The 21,999-nt window shown below is 37.1% G+C and overlaps 1 protein-coding gene across 1 annotated transcript in view; it reads right to left on the reverse strand.

Moving 5' to 3' along the window:
- The window catches only part of nbas (NBAS subunit of NRZ tethering complex), a 183,363-nt gene that overhangs the window by 12,058 nt on the left and 149,306 nt on the right, over positions 1 to 21,999 (reverse strand). Inside the window, 1 exon segment of the mRNA XM_058755173.1 lies at positions 4,635 to 4,774. Coding sequence (XP_058611156.1) covers positions 4,635 to 4,774 — 140 coding nt within the window.

Consider the following 21,999-nt stretch of genomic DNA (forward strand, 5'->3'; position numbering starts at 1 on the left):
CACCTTTTGTTTAAAATTCCAAAGAGCATAATGACAAACTCACAAAAACTCACATGGACACATTAACACACACATACACACGCTCAGTGTTCTTCTCTAAGAATGTTAATTCAAAACTCTATTTGAAAATGTGGCACAATGCATAATCAGCCGGCTTATATTCTTTGTTTCTGTCTATTGATCCAAATACAGAACAGCTCTCCGATCATCAGCGCACATTCTGGCAGCCTTGACTCTAACCTCAAAAACTCATTCAGTTATATAATACACAACAATTTACCTCATCAAACCAACAATCACATTTAATGGTCTAATAGCACTCCAATTCAAAGACATTTAATGAGAAAGCAGCTTGATTTATATATACTGTATATATTAAAGGGAACAATTTTTCTTAAAAAAAAAAAATGCAGAGAACAACAGAGATTCATAAGGACATTATTTGGGGTGGAAAATGCTTGTGGCAAAAGTGATTGCATATATACTGGTTTCTCTAAAATACTTGCTACTGATTGGTCAATCCTGGCATTCTGCAGTCAGATATTTAGTATAATGACCACTGCCGTCTCTGCCAAACAATCTCCTACATTTTTCATTGTTTTATTTATCTGTTAAGTAGTGCATTATACCTTATATAAGAAGTTTTGGTAACACTTTACAATAAGGTTCATTAGTTAACATTAGTTAACTACATTAGTTGACATGAACTAAGAATGAACAATACTTCTACAGCATTTATAAATTTTAGTTAAAGTGCCCCTATTATGGATTTTTGAAAATTGCCTTTCATGCAGTGTGTAACACAGCTCTAAGTGAATGAAAACATCCTGCAAAGTTTTAAATCTGAAAGTGCACCGTGTATAAAGTTCTCTTAAAAGAAAGAGTCGACTCTGAATCATTGAAATGAGTCGTTTTTAAAACGAATCCCAAGCCGTTTCATGTTGACGTCAACATGAAACATTAGCATATTGCCCGCCCACTTGTTGCGTGTGCAGACCTGGGAATCTTGATTTTCGCGTTGGTCTGAATGAAAATGCAAATTCATTCTTTGCCACTAGTGCTGCGTCCCAATTCGCATACTATCCGTCCTAAATAGTATTCAAAAATAGAATTAGTATGTCCCAAATCATAGTATGTATAAAAAAAGTATGCCAAATATTCCCAGATGGTCTACTACTTCCGATTAGAATTTGAAGTGCAGATCGTTGCACACTCTAATGGCTAATATTGCCCACGATAGAGTGGGGGAACTATGACATCACTTTGTAGGCGGATCGGCGGTTAGCATGAAACTGGTTCCCTCGACAAAAAGCCAATAGGATTTTCCCATAGGCTTTTGGATTATCGCAAAAAATAAGCTCTGTGTTCAACCATAGTTCATGAAATTTACACATTTTGTCCAAGATAATCTTGACAAGATAATATAACTTTGACGAATTTTGAAGCCGAAATAAAAGCGCCAGACCTAAAATCTAAACTTAAGCTATAAACGAACTACAGCACCACGGTCGCTCGCCTTCAACGTCACCACCAGCGCGCTCTCGAGAACTGTTTCAAACTTATTTTTAACATGTTCAGTGAAGGATTTACTCTGTATATGAATTTTAATTCACGCTACAAGAACCATTTCATGAATAAATACAAAACTAGAGACAAACTAAAACTGAAATGAGACATTAGTAATAAATAGTATAGTGAATAAATGAAATAATCATAACTAAAGGACATTTAAAGCACGTATTTCTGTACATTTCGAAATGAGGTGCATTAAAAGTCAATAAATCCTTGATTAATATGAATATTTTAATTAAAAACGTATCCCAGCGTATTTAAATAACAGCAGAGTGAGCGAGTTTTTGGATATGGTAAGATTAAATTTATTTAGTGAACAAAGTACCACATTTCAGCTCTCATTTTGTTAGGATTGGTACACAAAATGTTATTTTATCCGTGCTTCAAGGAAATCCTCAATCTATGCTTTCTAACCGCTTCATGTGGCCGCAAACATTGAATTTTTACGTGCCTTTAAGCAATATGCATCATTAAAGTTTAACTTTCACCACGTTAAGCCGGCAAATGTGGTGTTTACATGTAATAATCGTAATATGCGTTTACCTTATGGTGCGGAGAGTCTCAGTGTCAGTAAAGTGATAAAACAAGCATCTTCCCTCTGAAAACATGAGTCGCATTTCGGGGCAAAGCAAAAAAAACAACAATATAAACTGCTGTAAACTATTCATTGGTTATCCTAAAATTAATTGAATTACAAATTATACTACAACTGGAAAATACTGTATATTGATAAACTGTTCGGCGTGATGACGTTTAATGTCTCCGACAGCGTCTGTAGTCCCATTTAGCAACTTGTTAGCAACCGTCTTTTTTAAGAAACATAACAGCTTAAAAAAATGATGAGTGTGGTGTAACTGGTGTCGTAGAATAAAACGTGAAAGTATCTTGAGCCTGTGTGAACCACGGACCTTATTTTAGGGATTTAACCAAAATCCCATTCAAAAAACCCATTGACTCTGGGACGTTGGAACCGGAAGTGCTAAAATGCTAACTCGCTTCCGTGTTTTCGCCTACAAAGTGACATCATAGTTCCCCCACTCTATAGGTCTGCTCGATTATGATAAAAATCATAATCACGATTATTTTGGTCAATATTGTAATCACGGTTATTTAAAACGATTATTAGTGGGACATATGACCAAAACTTTATATGAAAGATTTATTTAAAGATAGTGTTATATATCAAATATATATTTTCTGAATATAAGGATGCTATGACATCTACATTTTAGAGACCAACGAAATGCCACAATTCTCAATACCACAGCAGAATACTAAGAGTAACTAGTTCAAATTTTAAAAAAACAACAACAAAAAAAGGCCCTCAAAATTATTGAAAATAATTAAACTGCCAGTAATAAAAAAGCAAAGGAATACAATACCAGTAATATAAAAGAAAAGGAATACAATAGAAAAAAAGATTCAAATGAAACAAACTGCGCTTTAAGTTTTTTTAATGCAAGTCTAAATTATTCAGCTAGCCTACTAGAGAACCTAATGTAAAATAAAACAGCTACAGCATAGTCTTCACTGTAAGAAGTAAACTTCCTTTGTTTCTTATTAAAGCTCCAAATGTCCTTCAGTAAAGAGCAGTGAGTGATTTTCTCTTTGTCTTTTGTTGTTTGATTAAAATAAAGCACAAAGTCGACAGCAGGACTATAGCCCGCTGTCACTTTAAGAGCCACACGGATCCAATTTACTGTTACACAAGAATTTCCATTCTCAACTCTTTAAATTAATTTATTAACGTTACATGACCGACGAGGTTTTATGTGAATAATCACTAAGCGCCGCATTTTGACACATTTTTGCGTGTATTTGACCGTTTAGGCGCTAAAAGATGACTTTACATGTCCGTGTTCTGTTCTGATTCTGAGCGCATACACAGTAGTCCTCCCGAGGAACAGCGCAAGTTCTCTTTCATGCTTTTAAAAGCACGAATAAATCTAAATCAACTTTAATAAATCAAGCACGTCCCATTTTGCAAAAGTTAACCGTGACAAGGTGACTGACAGGGCAGTTTAAACAGTTACAAGATGCACGTAACTAAGCAACAGAGCGTCCGTTAAAGTGGGGGTACAACGCTGTTTCTTGCATTCAGAGTTGTTTACACTGTTAAAGAGTTGGATTCTCATGCTAAGCATGGACAAAGTTTCAAAAAACAATTTGGATGTATAACAGTATTTCTGTGCAGTAACGGAGTTTCTCAAGTGTGTTTGTTGATGAACGTTTTATAAACCAGGCCCAGTTCGACACTGGATTTGCACATCGTTTAATACTGAAAGATGGAGCAGTCCCAGCTATAAAAGATCCCGGTCATGATTCAGAACTGCAGACGGTAAGTAAAACGGCATCAAATGTCTCCGTTTTGTTGGCGATCGGCGCAAGTGCTCATCACTCTTTAGCTCCGCCTACGGCGCACCTCCAGGAGCTCAGCTTTTTTCGGAGAGAATCGTAAAGCTGTATCTTTCTTTTATAATTATGATAAAACTAAAGACTTTTTGGAGATATGAAGGATGCAGTACTACTCTATAGGTACTCAAAATTAACATGAGATTGGGTGAAACTGTGTGTGTAATGCACCCTTTAAAGAAGCAGCTATGAAGAAGTAGTATGTCCCAAAGCTTGCCTACTATTCTGATACATACTCAAAAGTATGTACTGCTTCTTCACAAAAAGAGTACATAGTTTTAGGGCATAGTATAAGTAGACGAATTGGGAAGCAGCATAGGTGCCGCTTTTGGAGCGTTAAAAATAGTTGTTTCCCCGGTAACGGCTGTACACAAAGCAGCACTGAGCTCACAAACGCAGCTTTAAATGAAATTGACCGATCGGGCCAATCACCGCAGGTTTGCGTCACGCAAAGGAGAGGTTTGGAAAAATTGTATTAATTAACATTAACAAAGATTACTAAATTGTGTAATAAATGTATTGTTCATTGTTTGTTCATGTTAGTTGATACATTAACTGATGTTAACAAATGACACCTTATTGTAAAGTTTTACCGAAGTTTTTTTTAAAGTGAATATTTAAATTGGAAATTGGAAACACCGAAGTCTCACCTGCTCTTGTCAGTCACTGGTGGCCACGCCTGTAGGAGGATCATAAGGTGTTGAAACTCCTCCCATTTATTGCTAGACTCCAACAGTTCCAGGAACAAGGAGTTTCGCTTTTCCTCATTCTCAACATCTTTCATCTCACACTGAGAAAAAGGAGGGAAGCAGAGAGAGAGAGAGAGAGAGAGAGAGAGAGAGAATTACACATCTTTTGTATTTTTTGCAGGGGAAATAGAAATTTATATAATTAAAACTAAATGGAAAAAGAATAAAGAGCTGTTCAGTCATGACGTCTATTTGAAGGCCAATTCAGAATGCTAATTTGACAAAGGTTCCCTCTGTAATTACAAATGAGTTTTTAGAATAGAATTTTATGAGTCAAATCTGTGGTTAACAGTACTTGGAGAGACTTTCATATGTTACATATTTTTTCCAAAACATAAGTTACGGAAAACCATACTTCAAATGTTAATCTTAAAAAAGCTATTTTAAAACAACTTACTACATAAATACGAAATGTCTACGAAATGCCTGACAAATTCAAAAACGGTTGTAGTCAATATGCAGCAATTTGCACAATTTTGAGGCACACAATTCTGAGGTGTGGCTTTAATTTATAGTAACGTTCAAAAGCTAGGGGAGGGCAACGGTTTTCTATTTGAATGTTTTAAAATGTACAATAATTTATTCCTGTGACGGCAAAGCTGAATTCTCACCAGCCATTGCTCCAGTCATCGGTGTCACATGATCCTTCAGAAATCATTCTAATATGCTAATTTGCCACTCAAGAAACATTTCTCATTATTATCAATGTTGAAAACAGTGCTGCTTAATATTTTTGTGAAAACAGCTGTACATTTTATTTAAATTTTTTATCTGATCCCAAACCTTCAAATGGTAGTATATGTTGTAGAACAAAACGGGAAGTTAACATTAACCACAGACTCATTAAAACATCCTGAGGGAATCAATGGCTTGGAAATGCTAATTCTCTCCCTGGTTTTTAGGACTGTGAACTGAACAGCTATATACCAAGCACAAGACTGAAATGCATGACCATACAGTAAATATGCAAATCTTTGAGACTGAAGGCAGAAGATAAAGTATTTGGCTTATCAGCTAATCATAAGCCAAGACTAAATCTGTGAGAGGCAGAACATCTTTCAGGCTACAGCACTAAAAGGTAAAGACAGCATGTTTACAGATGGAGAGAGCTGGCAAGAGAACGCACGAATAGCAGAAGGGCTAAACATGAAAAGACAAAGCAAGTGAGATAGAAGGAGAGAGGGCTTGAAACAGCTAGACTGGCACGCACACACACGCACACATACACAGAACGCAATGACTTCTATGGCAAAAGGAGTGAATTCTCCCCTGTGGTGACTCTTATTCTTGTTCTCCTCCAAAAGAGGGAGGCGGAGAGAGAAAGTAATTAATTTCCCTTCAGTGCAACGGGAGCGCAATTTAACAGCTGAGAAAATGTCTGATTTCTGAGGGGAAAACAAAAAAAAAAGTCAAAGAGCCATTCCATGCCATGGTACCAGCATGCTCCAAGAAATGACAGAAAATAGCTGAAAACTCAAGGGGGCAAAATAACAGATCGAAATGACTGCGGGGAAAAAATTTTGTTGCAGTACAACTAAAGGATATGGCAACTGATTTGGTTTGCCATTGAAAATTTTTAAGCCTAGTAGACTGAATGCAAGTTAAAATGCAAAAAAAAAAAAAAACAGAACAAAAAACACAACCCTATATAGGACAAGTGATTTGGAGAATCAATGCTAAAATGAAATGAAATAAAATACATTTCCAGTTTTATAATAAAATGTATATCAACAATTTTTATTTGTGTAAAACATAAATTACACATTTATGCATAAGCCATTATTTTCTATATTTAATTACATTTTAAATAAATACATTGTATTGTATATGTATTTTTTATATTAAATAAAAAAAAATAGTACCTTTCAAACGCAACTTATGTGATAATTAATTTCAATAATTTAAGAATAAGCCATATATGTATGCAATGAATGAAAATATTGCAACAATTTCATCATATTGGCATGAAAGTCTCTAATTCCCACACTTCCTTTGACTCTGCTTGCTGTCTCCTGTCTCACCGTTATTCACTGATGTGAAAATCAATTAGGCTGACACCTCAGCCCGAGTATTTTCAACACCATAATTCCATTCAACCACACATTCTAATGACTACACATTCAGACGATTAATAACCTGCCTATTAAACCCATTACAGCCAATCATGTTTGACCTACATTTATTATGATCTGAGAATAACCATTGAGGCAACACCTAAACGCAGCATGCATTCCACAGACATATCAATCTCTCTCCTAATTGGATAAAAGGAGTAGGCAAACCGAGGCCCTGCAGTTCACGGGCCCCCGAGGCTCTTCAGTTTTCTATTAAAATGTTTTGGTTAGAACATTAAAAACAAACACATTAATTGGCTTGAATGGTGTTCGTCATTCATATGAAATACTAACAGCAACAGATATAGCAGGCTTGGGACACTGCACTTCTCTGAGATTAAATGAGGTTATATGTCAAATACTCTACCAAGTTTCATAGATGTCCCTGACAATGTTCTCAGTGTAGATGGTGGGTTGAAAAACATAACAGCTAATCAGTGACAAAGTAATACAACAGGTCAAAGGGTTCCATTGGCCTTCTGGAATTCCCCAAGGAAGACTAGTCAGTGCACACTTAGTAGAAGAAGCACTCAAGATAGCGTGCGCTCAAAAGTAATGCCAGACAAAAAATAAATAAATACCAAAAAACAGCAACCCTGCACAAGACAAGTATTTTTGGAAAATTGAAAAACAACACAAAACACATTTACTGAAAAAAAAAAAAAAATGTTAATTTACTATACTAATTGAATAGTTAATTGGACACTTTCTGTAGAGCATGATATTTCAGTAAAGAAAGCAGGTTGGGGTCTTAGCGGAGAACATTGCACTTCTCTGAGGTGCTACTTTAAATGCCTAACCCTCATCCAAGCTTCATCGATGTCCTTGACAGCATTCTCGGGTGTAGATGGCGGGTCGAAAAACCCATAAGCTAATCAGTGACAAAGTCGAAAGGTTCCTGTGACCATCTTCACCTTCACTCAAATGCGGAATTCCCCTAGAGAGACTAGTCAGTGCGCACACTTAGTAGAATATATGCCTAAACCAGAAACAATGACAGCGTGTGCTAAAAGCAAAGCCAGACAGATCCACACTATAATCACCCACACACACTTCTGAGAGAAAGAACGACAGAGACAGGGAGGTTAGAAGAGGACAAAACACGGAATAAAGCAGGTCTGTTTCGCTGAACTACGTCCACGCACATCAGCGCAAGGGCAGGAGGGAAAGATGAGAATAAAATAATATGACATATCCTCCACCCTCCCGTATCCCATCATCCTTTAAAACAGACCCCAGGGGAGACGAAGAGAGCCGCGCTGGTGCAACCATTCTCCTTGCTTCAGAGCATCTGCCCACGCCGCCAAAAGACAATCTGTGTGTGTGCGTGCGGAGGGGGATCCTTAGACAAATTGAATGAGTTTGCGGCGGTGCCATCAAGCTACGCCACACTTCAAGGCGTCCACCCACTCCAACGCTCCCCCACCTGCAGGAAATCTCCCTGCCACATGCAGACACACAACAACTGCACATTTACGGGTTAGTTTGGTATGTGCGCATCCGTGTATTTGCACTTGAGTCCGTCAGTGTGGAAATTTGCGGTGTTGGAGCAAGTTGCTCCTTTTAACTCGACTGGGCTCCATCTCAGCCTGTGACAGCTAATGGTTGTCTACCCACACACATATACATACCACTCCAACCGTGAGGAGCTTTTAGTTAAATAGCACCAAATAGTAAAAGACTGCCTGCCTGTGGAAAGAAAAATCATCTTGAAGGAAATGTAAAGGACTTCTTCAGTTGTTTTGCCTCATCTATCTAAACACAAAAAGAGCAGACAGTTAGCAAGACGGCATTGACAGTTGTGTCTCTCTGGAAGCTGTAAACATCAGAAATGGCTGGCTGGTAATTACCAGCCTTTAACTGGACAGCACAAGAGCGGGTCCCTTTTGTTTTACGGCACGCTTGTACTTCAATGGCTACAAAGCTTCTAATCTGTCAGGCTGGCGCTGGGAAGGAGACAGGAAGTAGTGTTGCTGAGGAGGAGATGGATCTCTATTGATCACTAGTATTTAGGCACAACAAGTGCACAGTGACAAGCCGAATCTGCTTGTGCTTGTGACTGTAGTTATATTTAGACATACTAGCTAGCCTAAATGCACTTGCATGCTTTTGAATAGGTTTACACATCAATGCATAGGGATAAAGAATTGGACATGCACATGCACACACACATTCACAAACTGTCTAAGCTTCCCGTGTTGCTGAGGGGCAAATTGATCTGAGAGGCAACAGACAGCCACTCATCAGGGGGAGGAGCAAAAGAGAAGTAAAAAAAACAAACAAAAAAAAAAAAAAGTGTGGGCGTAAAGAGAATTCCAGGGCATCAACACCAGCTCTCTTTTCTGAAAGGAGGAGTACAGAGCAGATCTCTCCATCAGACAGAAAACAGATGAAGACGGGCAGCTGCACAGAACTCCCACGTCAGCCTGTGCTGGTTAGTTCAGGTCCTGGATTCTGATTGGTTAATAGAGCTTCCAGTTATTAGAAAATACTTTTAGATGATGATGAGTTTAAATGATATATGGAACGATAAATAGAATGATATATGGACAGATAGAACAATAGTACAGCTGAAACACAAATAGAGTGATAGATGGAATAGAACGATAGATAAGACGATAAACAGACAGACAAAATGACAGAGAGAAAAACAGATCAACAGACAAAATGAAGAATGATAGAACGATACACAGAGAGATATAGATACTGTGGATGGATGGATGGATGAATGGATGGAGAGATACTATACATACGATGGATGGATGGAGAGATACTATAGATACGATGGATGGAGTTGAAAGAACGATAGACAGGAAAATTTAAAGAATGATAGAACAATTCAAAGAACAATAGACAAAAAATAGTTTTTTGACACTGCACTGACACCGTGTCCATGGACCATGCAAGTCAGTGGAGTCCAAGACCAAAACAACACTGGATTCATCAAATTTTGGATAAACAATCGCTTTAGGTTCTTTCTAATTCGGCTCAGTGCATTTCATTGATCTCATTCATCTCCATGCTCAACATGTCCATGTGCACGAACCAAAAGTAAAGCGACATATGCAAGTCATCAGTAGAGTACAGAGTCAATGTGTGTATTTAGACAGCTTACACTGGTAAAATACAGGCTGACCCTGGTGGGATTAGATCATAAGTCTTTTCAAGGCATAACTACAGAAGCACAGTACCTCTAGCCTCCAACCTGGCCAAAGTCAATTACAATGCTCAGCAATTTTCTGAGACTGATCTCCAGTCCGTGCCATCGGGCAAGAAAACAGCCAAGAAAGACAGCAAGAGAGAGAGAGCTCGACCAAACCAGGCAGATGTGGCTCATATAAAAACAGACATTTCATCTTCCTCTGATTTCCTCTCCATAACACCACTCTGAGGAGTATGTGCAGACAGAATACGAGGAAATGAATAATAAATAGCTTATGCATAATGAATAAATTAAGGCCATCCTGAGCTCAGAGCAGGGAGGAGATGCAGGAGATGAGCCCTTAAAAGGGATTACTCCATAATTAACATCTTGTTTTTCTATTTATCAAACGAAAGGGATTCGTGGTGGAACTGTGTAAACTTCAGACTCCACCGGGTCGTGGACTGAGGATGAAACCGTCAGGAAGAGGACAGACTCAGTTGGGCCTGAACATCAGAGGAAGGGTGAACCATGTGATGACTGCAAACTCATCATACAGGGTCAGCTTGAGATCTACAAACATCTTTTAGTCAAAAACAGAGAAATCCTAATGCACCTTTCAAGGGCTCTAACTCCCGGATGTGCTTTGCAACACATCTACAAATTACCTGCAGAAATACCTTTATTAGACCAGTATGAATGAAACGCTAGGCTGGTTTATCCTGGTTTATGGTGGATAGATATTGCTGGTCAGGGGCAGATATAACTTATAACCAGTATAGAAATGGTTTTCAAAAGCAAAACTCAACTTGTTAAGTATAACCATTCTGAGATTCAGCAATCAGAACACAACAACAAAAAAGATGGTGATAATTTAGATGTCAAATTATTGCTAATAATAACAACAACAACAACAACTATTATTATTAGCAACTAAATGAATTAGCAACTAATAACTAATAATTATTGTGTAATACAATTAGTGATAATTATGATTAATAAAGATATTAATATTAGATATTACTTTTTAAATAATTAAAAACATTTATTTCAATAGTATATAAATATTAAACATTACTGTTTGTTTACAAATAAAATATATGAATTTCATTATAATTTATAATTCATGATATATTATAATTATTGTTTATAATGTATGGCTGTCATTTATTTAAATTGTGTAATTAAATGAATAAATATTTAAAAATGAAAATAATTTTGTATTTATTTATTACATTACAAAATTCTTAAGGGTGGCTGACAATGCAGAAAAATAATTGGTAACACTTTAGTTTAGGGGCCGATTTTCACTATTAACTACTTGCTTATTAACATGCACATTAATAGCATATTGGCTGTTTATTAGTACTTATAAAGCACATATTAATGCCTTATTCCACATAATCATATCCCATACCTAAACTTAATTTCCTTACTATTAATAAGCATCAAATTAGTAATTTATTGAGACAAATGTCATAGATAATAGTTAGTTAATAGTGAGAATTTGTCCCAAAACTAAAGTGTGACCAAATAATTAAAAATATAAGCAAACTAAATGTTTATACAGATAAGACCTGAATCAGACTCAAACGTTTCTTGCCTGCACATAAATGTGTCCGAGCCGAAAAGTGCTATTTTTTTATACATCACTATTAGGCAAGAACCCCATTCTCCCCCAGGCTCTGTGGCTCAAGGGGCCTATAAGGTCAGTGTTGAGTACAACTCATTCTTTTCATTCACTGAAGATGGAGTGATGTTGCAGGAGGGATGAAAGACATTGCGGAAATGGTGAGCGGGTGAAAAGAAGGCAAGAAAGAGGACTGGGAGAGAGACGTGTCGTGCCTGGCCTTTGGAAGGAGTATAAAATGTCTTATTAATATTCATTGACCTACTGCCTAACTTCCACCGTTTCCCCTGTGCCCTGCCTAAGAAGTGATAGAGGTCGTTCGGTTTAAAAAGACAGGAGAGGAAGGGATGGGGAGGAGAGAATCAAGAGACATAAAAGTAGGAGCCAATCAAGAATACCCAGTGCATAAGAACAACTGAACCTCTGTATCCATAAGAGGGAGATTTTCAGGTAATGCCGACACACACCCACACACACCAAATCCTTTTCGCTCTGTACAAAGACGGCAGCTAGAGGGCCCTTGAGTTTCCAAAGAATGATACTCCAGGGCGTAATCTCCACACCTCTTCAGCGGCCTGTGATGTGCGCTCTAGCATGGTGCTGCAGTGAATGCATGATGTGTGTGTCGGTGCAGAAGTGTGTGTCAGCATGACTGCACGCAAAAGCCGAAGGGATCTGATGTCTGTGGATCTGTTTGGAGCTTTGGTTCTGAGACTTTACAAAGATGATGCAGCAAGAATAAATAAAGAAGGTCTGGCAGCTGCAATCTATGGGCTGGATCTGGTGATGCAGGATATACAGGAATTTTCCTGCACTGAAAATACAGAGTTTACATAAATGACCGCTGTATATGAAATACTGATAGCTATTTCTGTAAACAAACTAGCTTTGTATATTTAGCCTAATCTCAATGCATTGGGTTACACAAACTATGTAATGTGAACCACACTTCACAGCTTAGCTTAATTTAAATGGTTATGACAGAAACTAGCTAAAAATACCAACCACAAATAATATTTGTCCAATAAATTTGAAGGGAAATATGCATGGTGAACTGGATGCCTACTTGCAACAGCAGTTAAGTCAACCAGTTAGATCAGAAAAGTCAGTCATCATTTGGACTAACCAGAAAAAACTTGTTTGAACTTTCCGTAAGCTTTTAAATCTTGTAAATTATTGAAGTTTTCTGTGCAATATTAAGACTACATTAACAGCTCCAGATGCTATAACTTATATTTCCTATATAGACTACAGATGAAACATTTGGTGTCATACATTTTTTGTTTTATGTTTGTAATGAGGTCTCTTATGTTCACCCAGGCTGAATTTATTAGATCAAAGTAAAAAACCTTTAACGCGTGTGGAGTCTGTGGATTGACTGAGTAATTATAATCATTCCAAAAATTAAACTTTTATTAAAATCACTGGACTATAAAAAGCTTAACAAGACGTTTCGGTGTCTATCCAAACACCTTCATCAGTTGTAAAAACAGGAAGTAACTCTGGCTAATATCCACAAAAGTCAAATGATCAACAGACCTATAGAGGTCATATGACTACTAGATTAAATGTGTAACATGCCAAAATTTAATTTTTGGAAGCTTTAGGATTTAACACCTGGATGGTTTAGTGATGAATCTACACAGACAGTAACTATAATCACCTGATGTATGTCGTTTGTTATATAACCACTGAGAGACAAAGAATTGTCATACTGACGAAGGAGACAGCCAAAACCAAAATGTTTGTCTTTTTTTTTTATCCCCTGCTTTGGTCCCAATAAGACTTAAAGAGTGCAGACAAAACTTTGTAATGTTTAGAGTAAAATATTTTTTTTAAATAATACATTTAAAAATATAATTTATTCTTGTGATGGCAAGGCTGAATTTTCAGCAGCCATTACTGTCTTCAGTGTCACATGATCCTTCAGAAATCATTCTAATATGATGATTTGGTTCATTATTATCAATTTTGAAAATAGCTGCTTAATATTTTTGTGAAAACCATGATACAGTTTTTCAAGATTCTTTGAAAAACAGAAAACTGAAAAGAACAGCATTTACTGGAAACTGAATTTTACTGACACCAAACTTTTGAACACTAGTGTATATAATTGATAATATTGATCCTTTTTGTTGTAAAGGCGCAGCAGGGGTTGTATCCAATAACACAAAATCACAAGCTTTGCCTTTCTCTCACCTGATCCACGTTCACTGTAGCTATAATATGAAACATCAATATCTGTATCACACTGTGAGTGCGCAAGCATTTGAAACTACACTTTTACCCTCGTATGCTAAAGAGAAATGCAAGCTTCACTCCGGAGTATTCTTGACATGTTGCCACCTGGAAAACATGCATAATGGCATTTAATATTTCAATATTTGAATAATAAAAGCCATTTGTGTTGAGATTTCAGACTCTTCCACATATTTAATTAATTATGCATGCGTATGGGAGGGGCTCATGAATATTCAGAGAAGGGCTGAGGAGGTGTACCACTTGAGTGCACTACAAGGTTGAGTGTTTCTGTGAAAAACTATTTGTTTTCCAGCAAACCAGCAGTCATTACGTCACCAAAGAACAGAGCATAGACTCAATCACCACATCTATGATAATCCCATCCTTTATTCCCAGAACGGCCTGAATTTTAGGTTTTAAGGTTCTGGAAACATTCTTTCACATGTCCAAGCCAAATACAACACAAAATTACAAGTCACAAATGACTCCTGTGAAAATATGACCACAAAGAGGACATTTTAGTGGTTACTTTGTTTCTTTTTCTGCAGCATCATACCAGGCAGCCCAATACTCCTGAAACTCTTGAAAACTTCTTTCAACATAACGATCAAATGGTTTTGATTAGGAATGCACAAAACTAAATGGACACAATTTGAGAGCTGAGACTTTGTCTCTTATCAAAAGTAACAAAACACAAAGATTAACGATTACTGGATGGGGGTGTGCTACAAACAATGTTTGGTGAAGGGAAAAACTACAGACCTGGCAACCCTGACTTGAATTACAGGTGTTTTTTTAGGAAAATATTCCAGGATTTTTCTCCATATAGTGGACTTAAATGGGAGCCAACAGGTTGAAGGTCCAAATTTCAGTTTCAATGCAGCTTCAAAGGGCTCTACATGATCCCAGCCGATGAACATGGGTCTTATCTAGCAAAATGATCGGCCATTTTCTAAAACAAATAAAAATTATATATTTCTTAAGCAAATTCTTGTCTTGCACTAGCTTGACCTCACACACTACAAAATCATGCACACGTGATGTAGGCAGAAGTTCCTGACCCAGTGTTTACAAAGTGAATGTACAAAGAAAGTCAAACGTCCTTTAAAAAAAAAAGGTAAAGCAACAAATGTTGGACGATTTTGAAGTTAGAGGAGAAAATAAGATGGAGTTTTTTGCCCTGCCCTACCCATTTTAACCGAAGTACACAGAGGAAGAATTAACCACGTGTGACCTTTCCAATGTGATTCCAACCTTTCCATCGCAGAGCTAGTACAAGATGAGCATTTGTGGTTAAGAAGTATATACAAAATTTATTTCATTTTTTTTCAGAAAATGACTGATCATTTCACTAGATAAGACCCTTATTCCTTCTTTTGCACATAAGATCAACCAAGATCAAAACAATGGATTTTTACTGCCAAATTTACAAATGCTTTCACACTATATTTCAGAACAGATAACATCATTTTCTAAACCTAACTTATAGGTTAAAGTCAAAGTGAACAGCTGTTCATATTGTGAATTTGAACACAAATTACTCCTGCATAAATGTGAGAATTTAGAAGATCTGTACCAAAGACTGGTGCCAGAGAAAGGGGACGGGTTGGAGACTTGCCAATATATGTGATCACATGCAACAATGTGGCATTCCACCATTCCCAGTGCAGTCAGAGCCTGGTTTGACACCCATTTGAGAATGATGTCTCCTTTCCTTGCCCCCTTACTCCCCTTTCCTCAAGCCCATTGAGGAGTTTTTCTGAGCCTGGAGATGGAAGGTTTTTGACCATCGTCCACAGGACCAAATGTCCCTCCAGGATGCAATGGATGCTGAATGCCAAGACATCACAGCTGAACAATTCCAGGAAGGATAAGATTTTACGATCATAGCGATCATAAAAAAAATGTTTTTTTTACATATATTATTGCATAACATGGTCATATTAACGTCTTAAATATATAAAGTTTGAATTGCAACAATATGAAAGTAAAATAGCCATTAGGTGGCAGCAAGTTACTATCTAGAGTGAGTCATTAAATCATTCATTCAAACGGCTGATTCGTTCAGTGAGGAATAAAGTGAATCATTTTATATCCTTTTATTATACCATTTTATCAATACAAAAGGCTGCTGTGTGCTGCTTGTAGAGGACACTGTTCAACTGTGGCTTTGTTTGGACTCTTCGTTGAAATAGAGCAAAATTAGAAAATAGGCTACATTATTTAACTTACTCAAATTTGTTGATTTTATACTACAGTTCAATAAACATTTGCAATGGTGCTGAAAACAACACTCTTCCTCGTGTGATATTGCTTAACTGTATGCCATTTTATAATCTCAGAGTAAATCTTACAAAACCAACAACAACCAATCAATGACATGGCCTACTGTACATGAAAGACAAAGCTGCAAATCTGAGAAAAAAAAATACACATGACAAAAATAAGAAAAATATTGCAATCACGAGCAATATACAGTGAACTAAACATTTGTGACTGGCACATATTACTCTTACTCATAGTATCCTTTTTCTAACAGTAACAGTGAGTGACCATATTTCTCATGGTGGAATGGAGTAGGCAATATGACCACGATGAGAGACATTTTATTTCATTATATATCTATATATATATATATATATATATATATATATATATATATATCTATATATATATATATATATATATATATATATAGTTGTTTTATTAACAAGAAAGAAGCAAATTATAAACCATAAGACAAATACGATAGAGATAAAAATTAAATAAACTAATTTTTCAAATACAGTAGGTTTATTTAACATGTATACATTTATGTAGCATTTTTTGTTTGATTAACATTAATGACACATTCGTTTGTCCCTTTATAAGCGAATGTATGGATGTAATATAGGCTACTGACACACATACCCAGTTTTCACCCACCTTTTTACATTCACTTAAGCCATAATAGACACTGTATTTACATCAGATACTCCACACGATGGACATTTTGACAGCTGTGTGTGTATTTGACAATTCAGGCGCAAGGAGAACTGAGAGAACTGGGATGGCGAGTCCGAAAGAGCGCTTCTGGTGTGTGTCATTCAGCATAATTCTGCCTATCCCGCCTTCACTACCTGCAAGTTAATCGATGACGAATTGTTGTGATTGGATAGTAATTTTATTTTATGAGCTTGGTTACCTTTGATTAGGCTGTTCTCGTATGACAGAACACTACTACTACTTGCTCTGATCACCCAGTCGTAAAGAAATGTTTAAATACAGGACAAAACATGATTTTTTCAAAATAAGTCGGGACATTAAAAATAGAGCTGAAATACGTACTGGACTCTCCCGGGAAAAACGGGACGTCTGGTCACCCTACCATAACAAGACGTATCATCATTCAGGTATAGGCGAGCCAGGCACATATAACGGACTTTGAGAGACCTGTGAATATAGTGGCTGCTCCCTTTCGCGATGTGACTGTAGGTGAATAAAGATAGGTGAATATAATAGCGATGGGTCGCTAGGACAGCTCATTTAACGTTAACGGATTGCCAGGCAGGCGTACAGCAGTGACAGACAGACACATATAACGGTGTCCTGAATGGAAAGATGTTACTCCAGCTGACAGTAATCCATTTTCACCTGAGCAAGTCAACGCTGAGCATCGGCAGCTAATGAGGCACGTTGGAGTGACGTCACCGCCCCTCTTCGACTGATTGGCTAGAGGAGGAGCTGTCAATCAAGAATTAGTGGACCAATGATGACGCTTAAACCCGCCCTGATTTACATGAAACTCTAACCGCAACATTTGGAAAAACAAGCGCAGAATGTGGAAACAAGAGTGAAGGGAAAAACAGCATAAGCATACAAAAAATTTTAATATGAGCAGAAAATGTCTGAGAACACAAAAAACTGAGAAATATAACTAAGGAAAACATGATGTTGTGTGAAAGTCGAATAATTTTGAAATATTATTTCAGTTTTGTGCAATATAATTTTAAATGTGTTTAAAGTTTTGATTTATGCTTATTTTTTTAAATGCGTTATTACATTTTTTGATTTACACATTATTTTTTTTATCCTTGACCATTGTTTGCTATTCAGAAAACTTTGCTTTCATTTTTAAATTTTGTGCAATATAATTTTACTTGCATTTTTAAATTCAGTTTTTATCCGTGACTGCAATACATTTGGTGGGATTCTGATCCCATAGGCCCGCCTTCTGAAAAACTAAATGTGTTGTGATGTGTTAGCTGTCCCAGTGCGTTGTAATTGGCGAACAGCTTAAATGGTGTTTCAGTACTGCCCCGCCCCTTGCCAAAACAGCAAGTTCGTCAATATCGCTATATCAATTCAGACCCCGAGAATACTGAACAAGAGGATCGCGAAGAACCTTTGCATGCACGGATATTGCAAGACATATTAAAGTGGTAATGTTATTGTTGTTGTTATTTTTTTTTTTGGTAAATTACGTTTTAGATAGGATGTCAACAACAGCTTAAAAATAACTGCATTTACTATGTACAGATAAGTGCAACGGTAATATGCATTATGTTTATTGTTCTTTAATTCTAACATTATAACATGAGTTGCAGTGAAACTGTTATACAGTTGAACTTATTTATACCATAGTCCCACAGAGTTACACTATTTGTGGCGGCATATATATGCAAATTAATTCTCTGCCAGCAAGAGGGCTGTTGGAGTGGGAGAGAGAGACGTTTCCCCGGTAACGCTGTACACAAAGCAGCGCTCCGCTCACAAACGCTGCTTTATCAGACATTACATGCAAGACGAAATGAAAATGACATCCAAAATTTTCTGAAGACAGTCGGTTTCCTTCAGAAATACAGTGATATAAAAACACCCAATTTTGAAACGTGCAGTACTCAACCAAGCGTTCTCCCCACCCCCCAACCATTCGAATTTCCGTAGGCGGGATTTATTTTAATGATATTCTAATGGGCCGCTTTGTGATATCACAAATACAGGAAAACAACTTTGTAGTCCAAACGAGCCGTTCGTTGTAGTTCTTGAAAAGGGATTTTTTAAAAACTAAATATCTCCCTTTGGAGTGGACTTTGAGATTTGTAACTTTGTAGATCTTTTTATGCCCAAACATACACACTACACACTGACTAAAATTCAAAAAGTGAAAAAGCATAATAGGACCCCTTTAATAGGCCCTGATCATCATTATTGGTCAACACACTGGTGCATACCTAGTTTTGATTGTGCCACATGGAAACTTGCTTAGGCAAGTTGGACATGTGGCCATCCTGCTGAAAGTACATATTAGAAGATGGGTAGACTCATGGCCGTAGCCAGGCTTTGAAAATTAGTGAGGTCCGGATGGGGGGATGGTTGGGGGGAGATTGGATGCTATAATAACCTCTTATTATAGAATTGTGCTATAACAACCCCTATATATATATATATACAACTCATTATACACTATTAACACTTTAAAATAGACAGAAATTTTTGTGAAAGAAAGAAGTTTTCTCTGTTTTGGAGGGATTTTAATTTTTAAATCATACCCTATTTATTGCATCAAAATTTGTTAATACATTTCTATAGTTATGGGGTGGATAATTTTATCAGTTGTTTATTATACATGCAACAATACTGTTATAGTTTTTATTTATAACCATTGCGGTGTAGCTGATAACTTTGTCTAGTGCTCTTATAAATGTTTATAGCATGATTTGTGAAAATTTAACTACTATGAATGACTTGGCATATACTTCTTCATAGTGTTTGCATATTTCATTTTATTCTGTAACCTACTTTTCTACAGATCTCTGCACTAGTGTTAAATACTACTGTTTTTGACAGCGTTGATAACGTTTCTGACAGATAATATGAATTTTTTAATTTTATTTTTGCGTTTCCCTTATCGAATGTCGAGGGTAGGCTATGTCAGAAATGGGCTTTTTTGATTACTGGCGATTACGGCGATGCAGTGTTGCCAGATATTGCTATTAAGATAAGCAAAAGCCCATCAGTAAATAAAAATAAACTGAATATATTACAAATCTTTTGCAAATAAGATAAGATAAAGATATCGCTGACCCTAAACCGCAAGGTCCTACATTATTAACTTTCTAAAGTGTCAAATTAAGTGGGAAAGACAAGTCAAAAACGTGCATATTAGCTGGATTTGGCAACACTGAGACTGCGCTTGCGTCCTCACTCGCAACTCTCTCAAGCCTCGTTCACTCCGCCAGCGTCCCGCAGCGATCATTTTCATACCACGGATGCTAAACATTCTTGCAAACTGTCTAAACTGAATTATACATACAGACATATGAGGAGTTTAATAGCAAATTGGTCATTCAGAGAACAAATTTTATTTTTGAACATGAAAAATTTACCGAGGTTCGGACCTCGGTGACCTCATAGCTGGCTACGGGCCTGGGTAGACTGTCAGTGGTGAGCAACACCAATGAAATATTTCCATTTACACCACCAACACCAGCCAAAAATCACTGAAACAAGAAAGTATGAATCCATGAATTCATGTTGCACATACAAAATTTTGCCTGCACCATCTGTATGTCACAGCACAAATTGAGATATGTCAGAACAGGCAGCATTTTTTGCAATCTGTCCAGCTTTAGTAAGCCTCTGCCCACTGTTGCCTATGAAAGAGGCTGAACCTGGTGTGGTCTAATGCTGCTGTTGCTGTGCGTTCAGAGACAATGTTATTGATGACACTGTCGTAACGGGTGGTTGTTTTCCAGTTACCGTAGCGCTGCCAATGTTTTTGTTTTTCACACCATTGTCTGTAAGCTCTAGAGACTGTTGCGCATGAAAATCCCCCGAGATTAGCAGGGTCTGAGACACTCAAACCAGCCTGGGAAGAAGAGGCGGAAATGGAGTCTGGAAATGATGCGAGACAGACTAAAACTCACCTCGACTTCACGGGCACCACGGCTTAACCTGTTGGAGCGTGTTTAATAACCGATAGGCCATACTTCCAACAATGTCTAGAATGTACAGGAAGGATATTGTGCAACTTGTGTTATAAAGCACAAATTTTGTGTATTGTTTTTATATATATGCATATACATTTATTTTACATTCCAAATAACATTAAAACTTGTAAAAAAAAAAAAAAAAAACGATTATGAAAGATAATGGAAAAACGCCACTCATTCTCTTCCTTTCTCAGTGTCTCCTAAGAACGCCTGCATTTCAGCTCAGTGAAGCAGATTATGGCAATTAAGCAAAGATTAAAATAATTCAAATGCTCTTCAGGGATGGTGAGGAATGTATCACAGCTTCATAGTTTTCTTTTCAACACACAAAAAGCCCCCTACGGACAAGAGCGATAAGTAAAGCACCGATTTAACACGGAATATTGAAAACTTGTGTCAGAGTTCTCACTTCAATTTCTGTAGGTTTCAGCTTATGTCCAATTTAGGACTAATGCACTGTACGGCTCAGTGGAGTGAGAAACCATTCTGCAATGTTGTTAAAAACCATCCTCAAATGTTATTAAGAGCAGTCAAACAGTCATTCACGCACTGCTGGAACATATCGACGGGAAACTCAATGTACTCGCCCTCAAGGCAGTAAAGGTCATTGAGATTGTGGCAGTGTGTTAAGAGAGGTGAAAAGTGCCTTGATCACACACCAAAAACAATAGACTCAATGTAGAGTCACTGCAGTGCTTTGAAATCAACCCATACACACATGTACAAATGCTCTCACACACACTTATCATTTCCCAATGGTCTAGACAGATCAATGCTCTAAACTGCCAACTATGTTTCTCTATCAGCAGAAATGCTTTAAGATTTTAAGTCTCAAAGTCAATGCCAGAAAGAAGAAGAGAGCCAAATTAAAAGAAAATGCCCCAGTTTCACCTCACCCGCTGAAATGCATTGCAATCCTCTTTCTTTCTTGTGAGCTTTTTTCTGATTCTTGTGGAGCTGACAGATCAGACTCTTGACCCTTATTTGCTATGCACCGGTTAGCTAGAAAATTATACATAGGAAAGCCCATAAGACTATATGAGAGGAAGAGAGAGAGCTTGACCTAATCAGAAAACGGACAACCTCTTTTACATATGTTCTACATAAGACTGACTTACAGAAATATTCAACAGCTGTTCACTTTTTCACCTTCCTTTCACCTCCT

This window comes from Onychostoma macrolepis, chromosome 20, assembly GCF_012432095.1.
Source record: "Onychostoma macrolepis isolate SWU-2019 chromosome 20, ASM1243209v1, whole genome shotgun sequence".
Classification (NCBI taxonomy): domain Eukaryota; kingdom Metazoa; phylum Chordata; class Actinopteri; order Cypriniformes; family Cyprinidae; genus Onychostoma; species Onychostoma macrolepis.